This window comes from Emys orbicularis, chromosome 3, assembly GCF_028017835.1.
Source record: "Emys orbicularis isolate rEmyOrb1 chromosome 3, rEmyOrb1.hap1, whole genome shotgun sequence".
In the NCBI taxonomy this organism is placed as follows: Eukaryota; Metazoa; Chordata; order Testudines; family Emydidae; genus Emys; species Emys orbicularis.
In genome coordinates this window covers 87,065,088-87,083,033 of record NC_088685.1, presented here as the reverse complement: position 1 = coordinate 87,083,033, position 17,946 = coordinate 87,065,088, and the positions used below count along the sequence as shown (strand labels likewise).

The 17,946-nt window shown below is 42.9% G+C and overlaps 1 protein-coding gene across 1 annotated transcript in view; it reads left to right on the top strand.

Annotated features, from left to right (window-relative positions):
• Positions 1–17,946, top strand: part of METTL24 (methyltransferase like 24) — an 84,319-nt gene that overhangs the window by 34,110 nt on the left and 32,263 nt on the right. The window contains exons 2-4 of the mRNA XM_065402233.1: positions 3,240–3,338; positions 6,753–6,892; positions 12,330–12,558. Coding sequence (XP_065258305.1) covers positions 3,240–3,338; positions 6,753–6,892; positions 12,330–12,558 — 468 coding nt within the window. The remainder of the gene's footprint in view (positions 1–3,239; positions 3,339–6,752; positions 6,893–12,329; positions 12,559–17,946) is intronic.

Sequence of the window (17,946 nt, the reverse complement as noted above, 5' to 3'; positions counted from 1 at the left end):
AGGAGTTCAAGGCAAAAGCTCCATCTGGTCTGGAGTTCCTGTCTAATAATCTTTGTCTTTGAGCTTCATCTTTCTTTCCTTTTTCTGTTCTTGCTAGGGTTGCCAACTGTCTAATCTCACAAACCCAAATGCCCTTCCCCTGCCCTGAGGCCATGCCCCTTCCCTGTGGCCACGCCCTGCTCACTCCATCCCCCCTACCCCACCCTTACTCACTTTCACCGGGCTGTGGCAAGGGGTTGGGCTGTGGTAGGGGGTGCGGGCTCTGGGCTGGGGCCAAGAGCTTTGGAGAGTGAGAGGGGGCTCTGGGCTGAGCCTGGGGCAGGAGGTTGGGGTGCAGGAGGGGGTGTGGGGTGCAAGCTCTTGGAGGGAGTTTGGGTACTAGAGGGGACTCAAGGCTGGGGCAGGGGATTGGGGTGTGGGAGGGGGTGAGGGGTGTGGGCTCTGGGAGGGAGTTTGGGTTCAGGAGGGGGCTCAGGGCTGGGGCAGGGGCTTGGGTTGCTGGAGGGGGTGAGGGGTGCGGGCTCTGGGAGGGAGTTTGGGTGCAGGACAGGGCTTGGGGCTGGGCTTGGGGTGCTGGAGGGGGTATGGGGTGTGGGCTCTGGGAGTTTGGGTGCAGGAGGGGGTGTGGAGTGCAGGCTCCGGGAGGGGGCTCAGGGCTGGGGCAGGGATTGGGATGTGGGGGGCAGGCTCTGGGAGGGAGTTTGGGTGCAGGAGAGGGCTCAGGGCTGGAGCAGGGGTGCAGTAGGGGTGAAGGGTGTGGGCTCTGGCTGGGAGGCTCTTACCTCAGGTGGCTCCCGGTCAGCAGCGCAGTGGGGATACGGCAGGCTCCCTGCTTGCCCTGGTCCTGCGTCGCTCCCAGAAGGGGCTGACACGTCTCTGCGGCCCCCTGAGGGGGCAGGGTCTCTGCGTGCTGCCTGTGCCCCGAGTGCCGAAGCTCCCATTGGCCGGGAACTGTGGCCAATGGGAGCTACAGGGGTGGAGCCTGCCTTAGCCCCGCTGCGCTCCCACCCGAGGTAAGCAGGGCAGGGGGCTGCATGTGCTGCCCTCTCGGTGCGCCGTTTCCGGAAGCCAATGGGAGCTGTGGAGCCGGCGCTGGGGGCAGGGGCAGCATGCGGAGACCCCCCAGCGGCCACAGGGATGTGCCGGCTGCTTCCGGGAGCAGCGTGGGGCCAGGATAGGCAGGGAGCCTGCCTTAGCCCCGCTGCACTTCTAGTGGCCTAAAATCTCCTGAGCTGTCTTCAGTAGTCTCTGGGAGATAGGGCCTGATTCCAGGAGACTCCCGATGAAACCGAGAGCTTTGGCAACCCTAGTTCTTGCCCATCTGCTATGTCCCCCATATCACTACAATGGTTCCTGTACCTGAGGAGAGAAGGCTGCAACTTCCTTTATAGCCTGTCAATGTTGCTGTGTCAGCTTGATGGAAGGCCCTTTCTTCCTCCTATGATTTCAGCTCTGACAGTGTTCAGTCTAGTCCAATTAGTTTTACTTCCTTTTACTTTATTGTTTTGAGACTTTCTTGTTGAAATGAGACCCTGCTGGGATCACAGTTTTTTTGTTTGTTTTTGTTTTGTTTGTTTACTTGATGCAAAACAGTGTTATGAAAAAGCCATGGTTGTCTTCCTGGAGTTTTCAGTTAATCACTAATGACCAAGGGAAGCTAGACACCACCTAACTTATTATAGGACTAATGGACTGTCACACTCCAAATAAGAATCTTTTTGGTGGGGCTCAGTCATAGGCAATTTGTCTTAATTTTAATATCAGATTTCTCCATATACTTTTGTGTGTGTGTTTGAGGGAAAGAGCTAGATCAGGGATGGGCAAACTTTTTGGCTCGAGGGCCACATTGGGTTGCAAAACTGTATGGAGGGCTGGGTAGGGAAGGCTGTGCCTCCCCAAACAGCCTGGCCCCCACCCCATCCACCCCTCCCACTTCCCGCCCCCTGACTGCCCCTATAACCCCCTCCATCCAACCCCCCCCTGCTCCTTGTCCCCTAACTGCCCCCTCCCGGGACCCCCCACCCCTAACCACCCCCCAGGACCCCATCCCCATTCAACCCCCCTGCTCCCAGTCCCCTGACTGCCCCGATCCCTATCCACACCCCTTCCTCCTGGCAGGCTCCCCAGGATCCCACGCCTATCGAACCCCCCCTGTTCCCCATCTCCTGACCCCTATCCACACCCCTGTCCCCTGACAGGCCCCCCCGGGATGCCCATGCTTATCCAACCCCCCTGTTCCTCGTTCCCTGACTGCCCCCCCGAACCTCCACCCCATCCAACCGCCCCCTGTCCCCTGGTTGCCCCCCGGGACTCCCCGCCCCTTATCCAACCCCCCCCCCCCGAGCCCCGGCCCCCTTACCATGCCGTTCAGAGCAGCATGTCGGGCAGCCGCGCCGCTTGGCCGGAGCTAGACACGCTGCCGCGCTGCCCTGCAGGAGCGCGCAACTCCGCCGCCCAGAGCACTGCCCGCGCGGGGGAGTGGGGACAGTAGGGGAGGGGCCGGGGGCTAGCCTCCCCGGCCGGGAGCTCAAGGGCCAGGCAGGACCATAATTTGCCCACCTCTGAGCTAGATGTTTAAAATTTCTAAAATGATGAAAGCATGCTGCATTTAGGGAAGGTATTGTTGCTAGGAGTGCAACACCCTGTTGGTATGCATACACATTTCTGAAAGACCTTTCGTGTCCTACTTTCTGTGGGAAGTGTTGTTTGAAAAGCTGACAGGATCTCCAAGGTTTTGAGCTGATGGTCCCCTCACAGAGTATGAAAAGCATCCACTGAAAATAGTTCCCTGTGGAGATGAAAATAAGGAGTTATAATACTGTAGGCAACAATGCTGCCATTTTTCAGGAAAATAAAGAATTCTGATAACTCTTTTTAGGCTAACATGAAAGAATAAAGGACCTTTTCTTTTAAAAATGCAGAATACCATATTGAATTATAAAGCTAGACTTTAAAAAAAGAAAAGCTACTGATTGTCGAGGTTTATTGTTGATAATTACTGTTTGCAGTGTAAGATCCCTGTATTACCAGAAACTGAAGCGGAATGGTATGTTCAACTACATTAAATTTTATAGTGAACTGTTGTAGGATTTTAGCCATTCACATTCTGATTTTCTACGTATCAGTAACAAATTTTAGAAAACTTTTTTATATTTAAACTTAAATCTCATTTAATATATTCTATTTTGTGCTTTTACTGAGAGATGCCATTCCTTCAAGTGTTTTTTCTGTATTTACAGACTATACGATGGCACGTAGACCTGCAGCCTTGGGCAAGTCCAACTCCTTCCCTGAATTATGAGGCCTTGAGGTTCCTGAAGTATATCACCACACCTCAGGTTGGTTTTCATTTCGATATCCAGTTTGAAAATAATTTGCAAAACACAATCAATTCTTCTCCCAAAAAAGATTCTTCAACAAGAGTTACAATGATTTCCACTTCCCATGGAGCTGAAGGTTGCATCTTGTTTAGACAAATATATATATTTGTTTCTGAAGGTGTGCAACTTAAAATGATGATCAACTTAAATATGATGATTAAAAGAGAGGCTAGAAAGAGACTTCTTTCCTTTTAACATTTATTTATAAAATCCATCATTGCTACCTGTGCCTCTTCTCAAAATACAGTACATCTGAAATATCAGAAATAGACACACAGGGGTTGGGTGGTCCCAAAAGTATTGTGATGGGCACTGGAGGACCTTTAAATAATCATTTGGTAGCCAGGCACATTTTCTTGAAAAATATGCATTCTAGGTACTCAACCAGTTTAGGAAAAGTGGCAGGTCCCTATATATTAAACAGATTTTCCCAGTAATGTCAATAGAGATCCAATCTCTCTGTAGCAAAATATTCTTATATTCACTCAAAAAAAATGGAGGGAGGAGAGGGAGAGAGGTTAATTTTCTGAGGTGCTGAACACTTAAAACTCCAGTTGCAGTCAAAGGGAGCTGCAGGTGCTGAGCACATCTGAAAACCAGGCCTGGATGTCTCGCTAAAGATGTAACTTTGTACAATGACATTTATATGTTATTTCACCCAAGAAAGAATGGGACGGGCTGCTAGATGCCCATAGTTTAGAACAGGATGGGTATTTTAATATCCTTATCTACCAACAGGTAGTCCCTGAACATCTGACTTGCAACTTGTCTATGCTGTGTCTTGCACCTAGGAATAACAAAGAACTTTAAAGATGGGTGTTTGTGTCACTCCCATAAGAAATTATTTCTTTATACAGTGTTTCTGAGGATGACAGCAAAGAATGTCTTCAAACATACCTAGAAATATACCACTGTCCCTGTTTGTTGGTAATTGTGAGGGTAACACAGTCCCTGCTTATCTGCAGACCTATGGGTGCCCTAGCTGTATGATTAGAAGTACCTGAATCATTTTTACAATGACATCTGTGCCCCCAAACACTCACTAGAATGAACTATACTGAGAAAGCAGGAATGAAGATGATTCAAATGAAGACAGTAAGATCTAAATGAAACCAAATTAATTATACTTCTTGTTGTCAAGTAGAGATGTTTAGGCTGAAGCAGGCTTAGAGCACAGAAAACAGTCCTTATTCAGTGACTTAATAAATTGTGGCAGACTCTGCTAGTTGGGTCAAAACCTACAAGAGCATCAATTAGTAAAGAGTTTATAGTTTTTGACATAGCAATCAAGAGGTTCAGTTCCCAGAATGATGACTGACCTCTGGGACAGGCAAAAGTGAAATCAAGAAATGAAAGAAACCCTCATTGCTGATCTAACAGATGCTACTGAATTAATAACTGACAGTGATAGCCCCATAAAAGGTGTGAATGCCACAAGAAATGAAAGATATTTACAGAATTGGGCTTGTTTTTCTTGTGGACTGAGCAAGTTTCAGTGAAATGAAAGACCGGTGCTGCCAAATTGAGAAAATATCATAATCCCTTGGACTCAGCAAGGTGTGGACCTGGGAAGGCACTTTAAATACTAAGATTAGATTATCACGAGAACCTTAATATGTTTCATTCATTATTATTTGTATTAAAATAACACCTAGGGGCCTCAACCAAGATTGGAGCCCATTGTGCTAGGCTCTGTATAAACACATTGTAAGAGCCAGTCCCTACCTGAAGAGCTTACAATCTAATTAGATAATACAGACAAGGGTGGTGGAGGAGAGGGGAAACAGGCCCAGAGAGGTGAAGTGAGTTGCTCAAGGTTATACAACAGGCCAGTGGCTGAACTGGGAATGCAACCCAGGGCTCCTGGCTCCCTGTCTAGTGTCCTCTCCTCTTGCCCATGCTGCCAAGAGCTGTTAAAAGCTTTCCAAATTCTGAGCATTGTAATTGCTTGAGTATCATGAATCAATTAACTATTTATTTTGCTGCGAATTGATTTCCTGTGGAGTACAGATTTTTTTATATATATTTTAAAAGGAGCTCCAATATATTTTGTGCTTGCTATTGCAATGCCATTTATTTGCTAATTTTTATATGACTGAATGGAAGAGGTGGAGAGAAGAGAAGCCTAAATTCTTGTTTACGACTTAGTGAATCTTGGGGACAGCATGAAGAAAAACTATTCAAGTTTTCATGAATTTACCATAGGTATTATGAGCTAAAGAGGGAAAAAATGCAGCATGCAACCCGCCAAATGGTAATTTTCCAGATAATGGTATTTTAAAGATTAAGCCTCATTAAAAGTGAGTGTTTTGTTTATTTTTAAACAGAGATATGGATAGTGACTGCTAGAGCTCAGCCTGAATTGTAACTTTCATTTGAGCTCCGTTATTTAGTTGTTCTGTCTCATCAGTTCCAGATAGGTCAGTGTCTGTGCTTTCTAGTGTTGGTCGAGATTGGGAATTGGATGAGAGTGAGCTGTCTGAGACTCTACCTGGACAAAACAGAAGACATCAACTTTATGTTTGCCTGTAAATTGCCTAGCAAACTTATGGCACTGCATAAATAATAACAGTGAATCACAGACCTGTAGTCTAGATCAGTGGTTCTCAGGCATGGGTCCAGGGCCCCCTGGGGATCCTGAGCAGGTTTCAGTGGCGCCTCCAAGCAGGGCTCGCATTAGACTTGCTGGGGCCCAGGGTAGAATGCTGAAGCTCCACTGCATGGGACTGAAGCCCAGGGCCCTGAGCCCCACCACCCGGGGCTGAAGCTGAAGCCTGAGCAATGTAGCTTTGCAGGGGCCCCTGTGGCATGGGGCCCCAGGCAATTGCCCAGCTTGCTACCTCCTAACGCTGACCCTGGCTTTTATATGCAGAAAAGCAGTTGTTGTGGCACAGATGGGCCGTGGAGTTTTTATAGCATGTGGGGGTGGGGTGGGGGGGGGGGCTCAGAAAGAAAAAGGTTGAGAACTTCTGGTCTAGATAATCAAGTGTTATGAGATTTTTTCCAAAACGATACAAAATGCAGAACTCAGTCCAGTGTTTGAAAGAAAAAATAAATTGACTTTTATGCTCAAGTGAATTGTTTTTAGGGAAATGGATTCAGTATATAATGCTGAAGCTCAGTTATTTGCCTTTAATATTTGTATTGGTGTTGGGAGGGATTTTTCTGATCCATGACATTCTTCACCCAACAAAAGAAACAAACAAGGAAAAAACAATCAATATAGCTAGGGACCTGATTGTAACTCAGATTATAATTAAACCATTTTAAATTTTCCTCCCCTCCACCTTTCCCCCCACAAAGTAAACCAAGAGTAATTTAAAAAGATTAGTGTTCTGCACGTTAAAACAAAATCTCTTCTGATTTCAACAGATTTCATGTGAACATATGAATATGAACAGCCTGACAGATAACTCTAAAACCATAAAGAAGCCATGGTCAATCTGTCTTGATGACAGGTTCAGTTTAGTTCATCGAATCAAAAGCAAGCAATGCCGTCTCTATTCACTTGGGTAAGTACTCCTTTTGGAGGAACAGCAAAGCATTTTAACATGAATGCATTTTAGCATGAAAAGGCCCTTTCTTAAAGCAAAGTGTAACCGTATTATCTAACAAAAATTTGAGTTTTCTTCAGTTGCCTTTAGTACTTGTTGACAAGTATTGGTCCCTGTTGTGGAATGTGATTTTTAGAAAAAACCTTTCTTTCTGTGAGGTCCTTCCCTTTTCTTTCTCATATTCAACATAACAATGATGCATATGATGGAAAGTAAAGAACTAATAATTTAAGAGTGATGGTTCCATTAAAGGAAGATGGAAGTTAATGAGGTGAACTGAGAAGCAAAAGTTTCCTTCTCTAAGCAGGAATGTATTGTATAATTACCAGTTACTTCAAAGGAATTATTTGTAAAACATCTTTCACCCCTCTGCAGCCAAGAATCAGATTTTCCAGTGTGAGAAAGCATGCTATGTGATCAGGAGTGACAGAGCACTTGTGCTGAGGTGATAAATAATAAACACAATTGTGGCCTTCTTGTAAAATGTTTTAGACAGTTTAGTGTTCACAAAATGTTGAGATTGAAGTTCATGTAGTTCACCAAACAACTGTCATTTAATTAAACTTTGTTTACACTGTCCTACTCCAAGGCCAGTTTCAAAGCAGTGACGTAGTGAGAGAATCCATCTCCCATTGCCCTGAGCCATCACAATTTATTTCTATGATTTTTGGTAGTGTGGATTTAATAATGAGCAAAAAGAAATGAATCCATTTCCTTCAAGATTGGAATAACTGAGAAATGTGTTTGTGTATCAGTGATTATGACAGGGACGAGAGTAAAAGGACTAGTCAAAAGCCCATCAAAGTCAAAGGAAGTCTTTCTATTGACTTCAGTAGGCTTTGGATCTGAGGAAGTAAGAGTCTGACCAAAAATAGTTGGGTGAGAAAGTTTTCTTATTGGGGAAAAGTACAGGTGAGTTCTGAGTTTTTACCCAGAGAGAGCCTCTCCTCCCTACTGTTTTCTTCTTATTTTCTGAAGTATTTACACAGCATATTTCGAACAAACATTATGTAATTTTAATACCAAAACGAAGTTTGGGTATGTCTGAGTTTTTCACCTTCACCAGGCAGATTTTTTGCAAGGCTAGCCTCATAAGATGCATGTATATATATAATCATACACCCAAGCAAAATACATCCCATAAAGCAGGTTTTTCTTTTTTTAAAAAAAGGAAGTACTTTGGGTTACGGAGAAGCAGTCTTTAATTCCCTCAGACTCTATTTATAGTCTTTCAGACTCGCTACCACTTAATTCTTCTGTTCTTTGGTTTATGACTGGCAGAAAAGTAATTTTGTTCTGAGTAAGACAAAAATCTCCTTTAAATGTTCTTCTCCTCTAATCCGTTTTATAAAGAGCAAATGAAAAACAGCTGCTTCAAATGAACAGCATCTTCCACGGTGGGAGAGGATGTCACAAAAATGCAGAAGTTCAGTTTGAGTGTAAAAGGGACAACCCTGCATTAAATCTGTAATCTTTAACAATTGAACAAAATATTCTGCATATGTGCGGGCTATGCCAAAAGGGGAGAAATGTTGTATGTCACGGTGAGTGAGCCATGCCTAAAACCTCTGGAGGCCCTTTGATATTAATTTTAACTATTTTGACTACTAGCATGCATGCTGCCTTTTTTGCTTTGGGGACAGGATTTCCCAGAATGATATAGAATTGTAATATGTATTAGTGAGCTGTAGCATTATCAATGCTAAATCTGTTTATATTAAACTAACTCTGTTACAAACACAATATGCGGGCATTCAAACTGGGATAATATGGGATTTCAAAAATTTACCAGTTGAGGTTTTAAGTGTCTCTTTGAAACACTGTGTTAAAACTTACAGTATAAGAGTTAGATAATGTAAAAACTACCTTAAAATCAATGCAAAATGTGTCACACACAAGGCAGGTCTGGAAATTGCCATCCTGCCCACCCCCCATCTGTAGGCCTAGGTTATCTCCTTCTATGGAAAATCCCACAGAAGGGGAAGATAGGACCTTAAAACTGCAAGTTTTTCACAGCTGCTCCTCTCTGTCGTTGTCCCTTTGAGACCTGTAATACATGAGCAGGCCAGGAATGTGCACTTGGAAATGGGGTGTGTGGCAAAGGTGGCTTTATGCCACCTGTGTGTTCTCTGTATTCTGGGGCTGTGCAGGGGCCTGCCTGGCTCCCAGTGCAAGTCAGAAAACAACCCATCAGCTCTAATTTCTGTTCTGTTTCTCATGGCCCTCTATGAACCCCAAGAAGTAGAGACTAGCTATACTGCACTGCACTCTCACTATGCCCAATGTGTTCCAGTTCATCCCTGGTTTGCCCTCTCCAGAGAGTGATTATCCCACTTTTACAAAAGCTGTAGAAGCCCCTTGAACAAAAGGTATTCACAGGGTGTGATTTCTCCCCACTTTGAAACCCGCCTCTTCCACTGCCAGTGCACTGTACATGAAGTTTCAGTGTAACTTGATTACACCAGTGTTGTGTCGTCACCTTTACTTAGGGTGACCAGATGTCCCGATTTTATAGGGACAGTCCTGATTTTTGGGTCTTTTTCTTATATAGGCTCCTATTACCCCCAACCCCCGTCCCAATTTTTCACCCTTGCTGTCTAGTCACCCTACCTTTACTTAGTGTAAAATAAAAGACAGTTCAATGACAATAGCTTATTTCACTTTACTGTCACTGGAGACAGAAACTGTTTTCTATCCACGGTTGGATGAAGGGGTCTTCTTTCTTTTTCTAACTCAAGCTCCTTATACAGACGATCTGTCTTCTGAAGCATCTTTTGTTTACTTTGTTTCACCTACTGCATTATCACTTACCCTCACCCTCAGCACAGCCACATTTGAATGTTGCAGAAGGATAAGCAGCTCTGTTTTTTGAATGTCCCCTTATTTTTTTCAGTTTGTGTTTGTTGTTGATGTCCCAAATGGCCTAAGACATTTTAATTTCCTGTCTTCCACATATACTTTTTCTGTTTTCCATGCTCTTGGTCTCATCCTGCAGTCCTTATACAGGCAAAAATCCTTTTGAAGGCAGTGCAGTTACTGCCTGCATCTGATGTAGTGCATCTGGCTCTCTGAAATGTACCATTTGAAAGTACTGAAAAAGACTGTCAGAGATAAATGTCTTCCTCAATCAGGAGCTCATCAGCTCTAGTATTAGTCCCTAATTATGAATAATTTAAATTTTTGCTCATTGTAATCTTCACATCTATTATCTAACTTCTTATTCCTAAGTGACTGCACTGGCCTTCCTCCATCCATGATCCCACTGAACAACACCATATGTGAATCTTAGCTAGATATTTCCCATTGACTCTGCTAACCTCAGAATATTGCATTAAACATTTTGAAAGGAAGCCTCCGTTTTCTCTTCCTACACAATTACTCAGAAGTGGAATCCCATAAAACTGAATCCTCCTTATAAATAAGCAGAAGTAATTTTATAACCCTTGTTCCCTCTCTTTGACCGTTGCACTTTCTGAAAGGAGAAGAGTGTTTTATAGGAATTCCATTATAATAGGTGAGCTTTCTTCCAAACTTGTTGACAGAAGATGTTGGTCACATTTCAAATTATCAAATATAGTAGCATCTCTGCTGTAGTATTGGTTTAGTACTGTATTATAATATACTGGGTAACGGCCAACATTTTACAATTGGATAGTCACTGAAGTCAAGGGAGTGATCCCAGATTTACATTATATAAATGAGTATGTATCGAAATGTATATGTGAACATGTTGCCATGTAGTGGTTGGTCCACAAAGGATAAAAGCCCTACTACTACTAAGAGCTAATGGAAATTCTCTGTTGGTTCAAATGTCAGAATCTCTAGTTTCTGGAACGAAAGCTCCCAGATTCTAGTTCGAGTGCCATGGGTGTTCTGGTTGCACCTTATGGCTTCATTACAAATTGGTGTCTTACTGTACTCTGCTGGATTTGAACCACTGTGAATCTCAAATGCTGGGACAAGCTTTGTCTAGCTTGGAGAAGATGGTATAAGAAGTATGTGACATAAGGTGCCTAATGTGACTTTTACATCAGCCTGCAGTGGAGGGCATGGGGTGTGGAAGTGCTCCACTGCCATATGTAATTTTGGCTGAGGTATACCCAGTACTGGCCCTGGGGTGACTGGATGTGGAATGTGGTAGAGGTATAGCTCAGGCTTCTTTAATGGCATGGCAGCACTGTGATACCCCCCACACATACACACACACACTCTGACCCCTTACTCCTCATGGGCAAGGACTGCGACTGTGGCTGCTTTCTGTGTGATAGAGGGACTGGGGGTACACCTCCTTCCCTTTCTTCTGCATCTTGCGGTGCTAGCAACAGCCAGTCTCTAAGTGTGTGTGTGTGAATATGTCACCCTCTAGTGACTAGCCCATGGGGAACAAGAGCCCTACAGCACCAGTGTAATGGGGTTGTGTTTTGTTTTGTTTTTGTTATTTTGAGTCCTATCCCTACTGATGGCCATGGTGGCTAGTGTTTGCAGCCCTTTAAGGATTAATTAAACTAACACCATTAAGGATCCATGAAGCTAACAGCAGACTCTAGAAACAGTGGGAAATATGCCTAATTTACAAAGTAATTTTACACATATTTTAAAACTTATTTGTCATTCTATTAACACCTTAGTTATCAGAGTGGACTGTGAGAGTGTGTGCACGGGGGGTTAAATGAATGTTTTGTGGTCTTGTGGGGAGAAGGCAGATTGAAAATGGAGGAATGTGTGTATATTCCCAAACGTTTTAATTGATGACAGAACTGATGTCTTAATACTTAATTTACTATCTTGAAATGCAAAGTCATGTTCTGCATTGCTCTGAAAGGAAAAAAGGAGACAGGTTCTAAGGAGATCAGCTCTCTGGGAATGTTATTAAAGTTGTGCACCTGGGTAAAAAATGGTTTGGTTCTTGACTCCGAGGGAACTCTTTTCTCTAATCGTGTGCAACATGTTGATTTATACTCAGTTATTCTGATTAATTTAGTTCATGCAATCACCCTAAAATATTTTTGATGTGTAAATAGGGTTATAGCAATTTAAAGAAAAAAAATCTCTAAAAATTAACCTAAAGATCACTTAGGATATTGCACTGAGGAAGATAGATATTTCTTTAAATTTCCTTTTGCTGTTAAGTTATTGGTGTTGATTCCTAATCTCCAACAGGAGATATAGTGTTCCATTTGTTTATTTTTAGTGATCCAGTGAGAATCAGGTCCCCATTGTGCTGTACATTCATACAGCAAGTTTACAATCTAAAAAGTAGTTCCTCTGCTTTGCTTCAAAAGTCAATATGTAGGAGTATCCTCTCTCCTTGAGTATCCATGAAAGTCTGGGGTCAATCTATGGTTGGGTACAATTTCTTTTTGCAGTATTAATAATATTTTGTTTGTTTTTGTAGACTGAGCAGTGATGATAACCAGTTTGAGATCAGCATGGCCAACAGTGGATGTGAGGTGCATCGATTTGATCCTAGTATCAAATCAGCTCATATTCAGGAGGGACAACACCTCTGGAACCATCGCCTGTCCATTGACTGGAGAGATCCCAATCCGGCAATTGCTGCTCATAAACTACGCAGCCATACAAAAAAGCTTGGCACCATCTTGAATGAATTTGGACACCAGAAGGTGAGAATTAAAGTGCTGCAATTATAACGCAAGGATAACAAGCAGAGAGAATTCCCAAAGCTTCCTCCCTGTTAGCCTGAGGGATTCTCTTTCATTTCTAAAATCCTCTTTCAATAGATATCTCCTCTTTCTAAAAAGTTGTATTACATTCTGTCGTGAAGGTGCTTTTCTATGGTGCTTTTTCAGTTCACTGGCAACAAACACCTTGATTTTAAATCACTAACCAGGCATTTAATATTCTGTCCCTCTGTCTCCTTTTAGACTCTCTTAATAGAGGCTAGCTGATGACTTTGGCTACTTGTTTTCTCAGCCCTATCCATCATCTGAGTTTGAATGGTGAATCCTTAATACAACACCATTTATAAGATCACAAGAACATTTACAACTATAATTAGAACAGAAGAAATTGTAAAAGGATTGTATATGTTCACAAAGCCATTTATTTTTATTAGCGACATCAGTAACAAAAACATCCTGGTTTGAAATTGGCAGTAATCTGTTTTCTTGGGCTTGCCTGATCTCCTTTTAGGGAATTGTAAAGATACTAGAGTTCTTCTGGTCTTCAGTGACTTTTGCCAAAGTACATTTCACAAAGTTCCTGACGTGCAGACTCTGTATACTTTCAAACGAATATTGCCCTCAGAGAATGTACTGGCATGAATTAAAATGTTAATATGCCTTGATGCCTGCAGCTAGTTCTGCTTGTCTTTATTTTTTAAGAAATGGACAAACCTAGCTGCAGAGGTGGTCTCCTGCAGGACTTTCAGAGCAAGCAGTAACATAACATGTAGGTTTGTCATTGTAAAGTATGAGGTCCCTTTTTCTTACTTTTTTTCCCTTTAGTATTTTATTTTGGCTCAGATGTCCTCACAGAACCATTTTGAAGTTAAAAGTAAAAAGCGGAGCATTTTTTCCCCTATCACTTAGCCATATTGTTCCTATTTTAGACTTATGCTTTAGTGAAAGAGTATCTGAACAGAGAAATGCCTTTCTTTGATATTTGTGCTGTGAAGAATTATACATTCTAAAATATATATATCAAAGAAAAGCCCATGAAACTTGTTAGAATCTAAACCTATTGGGGAATAATCATCTGGTTAGTGTAGTAATTTAGAATGATAAGACCCTGAACGAATCAGAAGATTGGACTCTGTTACTTCTGTGTATATTGGGTGAAAGTCACCCTTGGATGGAGGGGCCATGAAAAGGCACCAGCACAGGAGAACCAGAGCAGTTCTTCTGTGCCAGTGGAGGGCAGCCAGGGAGCATAGCTCAGCATGTAGAGGAAGCATGGAAGCGTGGCTACTGAGTCTGTAGTTATGTGGATCCATTGGCCACATATACATATCACATAGGATTTGGTCGGGGGGAGGCGTCTCTGCATACATGGTGAGCAAAGTACCACTTTCCACACTCTGACCTCTATATAACTCCCCATATGAAGCCAGTATGTTTGTTGAAGGTGGGAATTGAATTTTGTCCAGTGAGAATAAAACCATTATATGCTTTGCAGTGTTCTACCATTTCCCATTTACTGAATATTTAAATGAGCCAATTCAATGTACATAACTTTTTCTGTATTAGACAGATAAGGTGTGTGAGGTAATATCTTTTATTGAACCAACTTCTGTTGGTGAGAGATGAGTGAGTTGGTCCAATAAAAGATATTACCTCACTCACCTTGTCTCTATAATATCCTGGACCAACACGGCTACAACAGCTCTGTATTAGAAAGGCAGTCTAAGGAGATTAATGCTGCCCTGCATCTCTGGATTGTATGTTGCATAAAGACTCAAACAAGCTGCTGTTCATTAAGAGTACTTCAAAGTAAATATACTGACTTTCAGTTTTTCATTTTCCTACTGAATGTGAATGGAATGTTTTCCTTGACTGTACAAATAAGTTAATATTAAACATTTTCATAACATACTTTCCAAAACATTTTTCAATTAGCCATTTAAAATGTTCTCCTCCTTCCATTCTTTTAACTTTAAAAATCCCTCCTTTTTCCTTAGAAGTTATTGTTGCCCCTGCTTCTAGTGAGGAATTTCAAGCAACTCCATTTGAGCTAAAAAGTCAAGTTTTGTCCACACATTAACCACACCAGTGCTGTAAAACCATCTGCAATCCTCCCATTATAATGTGAGTGCCTCCTCTGTAATGTTTGGCCTCTGCTGGACCATCAGGGCGTACCAATTTATACATGATGTATACATGATGTTACACATTTATAGATGTGACATGGCCATGGGAAAAGACTTTGGAGTAAGTGTTGGACAAACTAGGAAACATAAGAGGAAATGTGTGCAACATCTGTGTGTCCTTTCATGGGCAGTTTTGGTGTCCCAGTGTACTCATTTCATTTCCGCTATGTAAATGTTACCTTGCCCATATGCATGAAGTGTGTGTTTCCTATTGAATTTTTCGGCGATCAGTGACTTGTGTTTCTGTAAGACAAGCCAATAGCAAGCTAAGAGTAGTGAGTCATGAACAGCAATTTGCAACAGAGGTCTTTCATTATACATAAATCCTTTCTGGATAACTAAGGCCAAGGCATCTTGGGATTAGTGTAAAGTAAAAAAATAATTAATAGACTTTTTTAACTGAAGCTCAATAAAATTATGTAGTACATTGTTTGGGGAGAATTTTTATCCTTCTAGATCAGCCATAATAAACTTCACAGGAATTTAAAGTTTCTATGGTGACATTAGTCTCATCACATGCAAACATTTACTCCACCCATTGTCACCTGCCCATTTTTTATTTAAAACATGCTGCTTTTTCTCTACTAATAGGTAGGTATCAACAATTTGTGGCTACTTGGACAACTCACCCCCATTTCAAGAGGCAGGGAAGTTATTAGGCAAATCTCTGTTTAGTCCAATTCAACTTTTTGAAATATCCATACATACTCCAGTGCTGCAGTCCTCTTGTACATGCTACCCTTACCTGACTCTGGCAGGAGTTATCTGAGTGCAAATATTGCAGGACTGGGACTCTCAGCATTTTAGGGATAGATGAACACAGAACTTCTGTTACTGACCACAGACTTGGTAAATTCCAGTGTTCTTTTAGACTGATCACAGAGAAGCAGCTCATTCTGTTGCTCAAGAGTTATCTACTAATCTTAAATTCAGACTTTATTGCAGTAAAGAGCTGGTTCAGATTTCAAACCAAATCATTCACGCGTTAGGTTGATTTTAAAATGAATGCATCCACACAACCAATCCCGTTCCGTCGACTTAAAAGGCTCTTAAAATCGACTTCTGTACTCCTCCCCAGCAAAGAGAGCAGCGCTAAAGTCGACCTTGCTGGGTTGAATTTGGGGTAGGGTGGATGCAAATCGACGGTATTGGCCTCCGGGAGCTATCCGAGTGCTCTATTGTGTCCGCTCTGGACATCACTTTGAACTCCAATGCACTAGCCAGGTACACAGGAAAAGCCCTGGGAACTTTTGAATTTCATTTCCTGTTTGGTCAGCGTAGCGAACTCAGCAGCACAGGTGACCATGCAGTCCCCCCAGAATCGTAGAAGGTTTCTACACTCCCCCTATCATCTCAGTCCCTGAGGTTATCGCAGATTAGAAGGCGAAAAAAACGCACTCGCGATGACATGTTTTCTGAGGTCATGCAGTCCTCCCACACTGATAGGGCACAGCTTAATGCATGTAGGCATTCAGTGCAGAGGCCAGGAAAGAATTAAGTGAGCATGAAGAGCGGAGGTAAGACGCGATGCTGAGGCTAATGGGGGAGCAAACGGACATGATGAAAGAATTAAGTGAGCTGCAGGAAAGCCAACAAGAGCACAGACCCCTGCTGCATCCACTGTATAACCACCTACCCTCCTCCCCATGTTCCATAGCCTCCTTACCCAGATGCCCAAGAACGTGGGGGATGGGGGGAAGGCTCTGGGCACCCAGCCACTCCACTCCAGAGGATGGCCCAAGCAACAGAAGGCTGTCATTCAAACAGTTTGATTTTTAGTGTGGCTACAATAAACAATGTGGCTTTGTCCTTCCCTCCTCCCCCACCCCACCCGGGCTACCTTGTCCATTATCTCTTTTTTTTTTTTTAATTAATAAAGAAAGAATGCATGGTTTCAAAACAATAGTTACTTTATTTTGAAGTGGGGAGGGTGGTTGGCTTACAGGGAATTAAAATCAACAAAGGGGGCGGGTTTGCATCAAGGAGAAACACACACAACTGTCACACCGAAGCCTGGCCAGTCATGAAACTAATTTTCAAAGCCTCTCTGATGCGCAGCACGCCTTGCTGTGCTCTTCTAATCACCCTGGTGTCTGGCTGCTCAAAATCGGACACCAGGTGATTTGCCTCAACCTTCCACCCCGCCATAAATGTCTCCCCCTTACTCTGACAGATATTATGGAGCACACAGCAAGCAGCAATAACAATGGGAATGTTGGTTGCACTGAGGTCTGACCTAGTCAGCAAACAGCGCCAGCGAGCTTTTAAACGTCCAAAGGCACATTCTACCACCATTCTGCACTCGCTCAGCCTATAGTTGAACTGCTCCTTACTACTGTCCAGGCTTCATGAGCCATGGGAGCAAGGGGTAGGCGCGACCGCGTGCTGCTGCTGGCTGGGAGAGCAGCCTGAGGCAGAAGGCTCCAGCTTGTATGATATTCCAGGCAGGACTGAATCTCCATCAGACGAAACTTAAAGAAGAGAATGACCTGGAGTCTCTGGCTCCCATTCGGTGTTCTAAGAGGAGGATAGCCATGTCTGTCCTGGTGCCCCTGATCGACTGACTTCTTTAAAATCGACCTAATTTTATAGTGTAGACATAGTATATGTGTATATTAGCTTTGTATGCAGCTTTTGCATCTTCTCCAAATGGTGAATGTTTTTTCCTTGTAACCCAGGCATGTATGCAGTACAAAGAACAGAGGAAATCTTAAGAGAATTGCAAGCTCCCATGCCACTCCTGAAATCCCAAACCCAACCATTACATATTTTTTGTGTTATAAAGATTGTGCTAAAAAGCAAAAATAAGACTCTTTGACAGAAGGGCTCGTAGCAGCAGAAGCAAATTAATTCATGCTGGCTTGAAAGCATATGCATGAAAAATCATGCACGTTCACACATGCAAACTGTTTATTCAGCAGTAGTTTTCCTTCCCCTGGAGCTCAGAGTTCTGATCTATCCGGGTGTCCTATTATGCCCAGTCCAATGAGCCAGGGGTTGCATTCCTAGGAAAGATAGGTCAGCAGCCCAGAACCATGTAAACAATGACCTCTTGGAAAGCCAGATAAACAAGAAACTGAGACAGCAAATTGAATTGGCATTTAACAGCAAAGCACCACTGAGTATAATTTTTAGACTGCAGTAAGGAGTTGCTTTCACCTGTATTACTATTAAAATAATGATT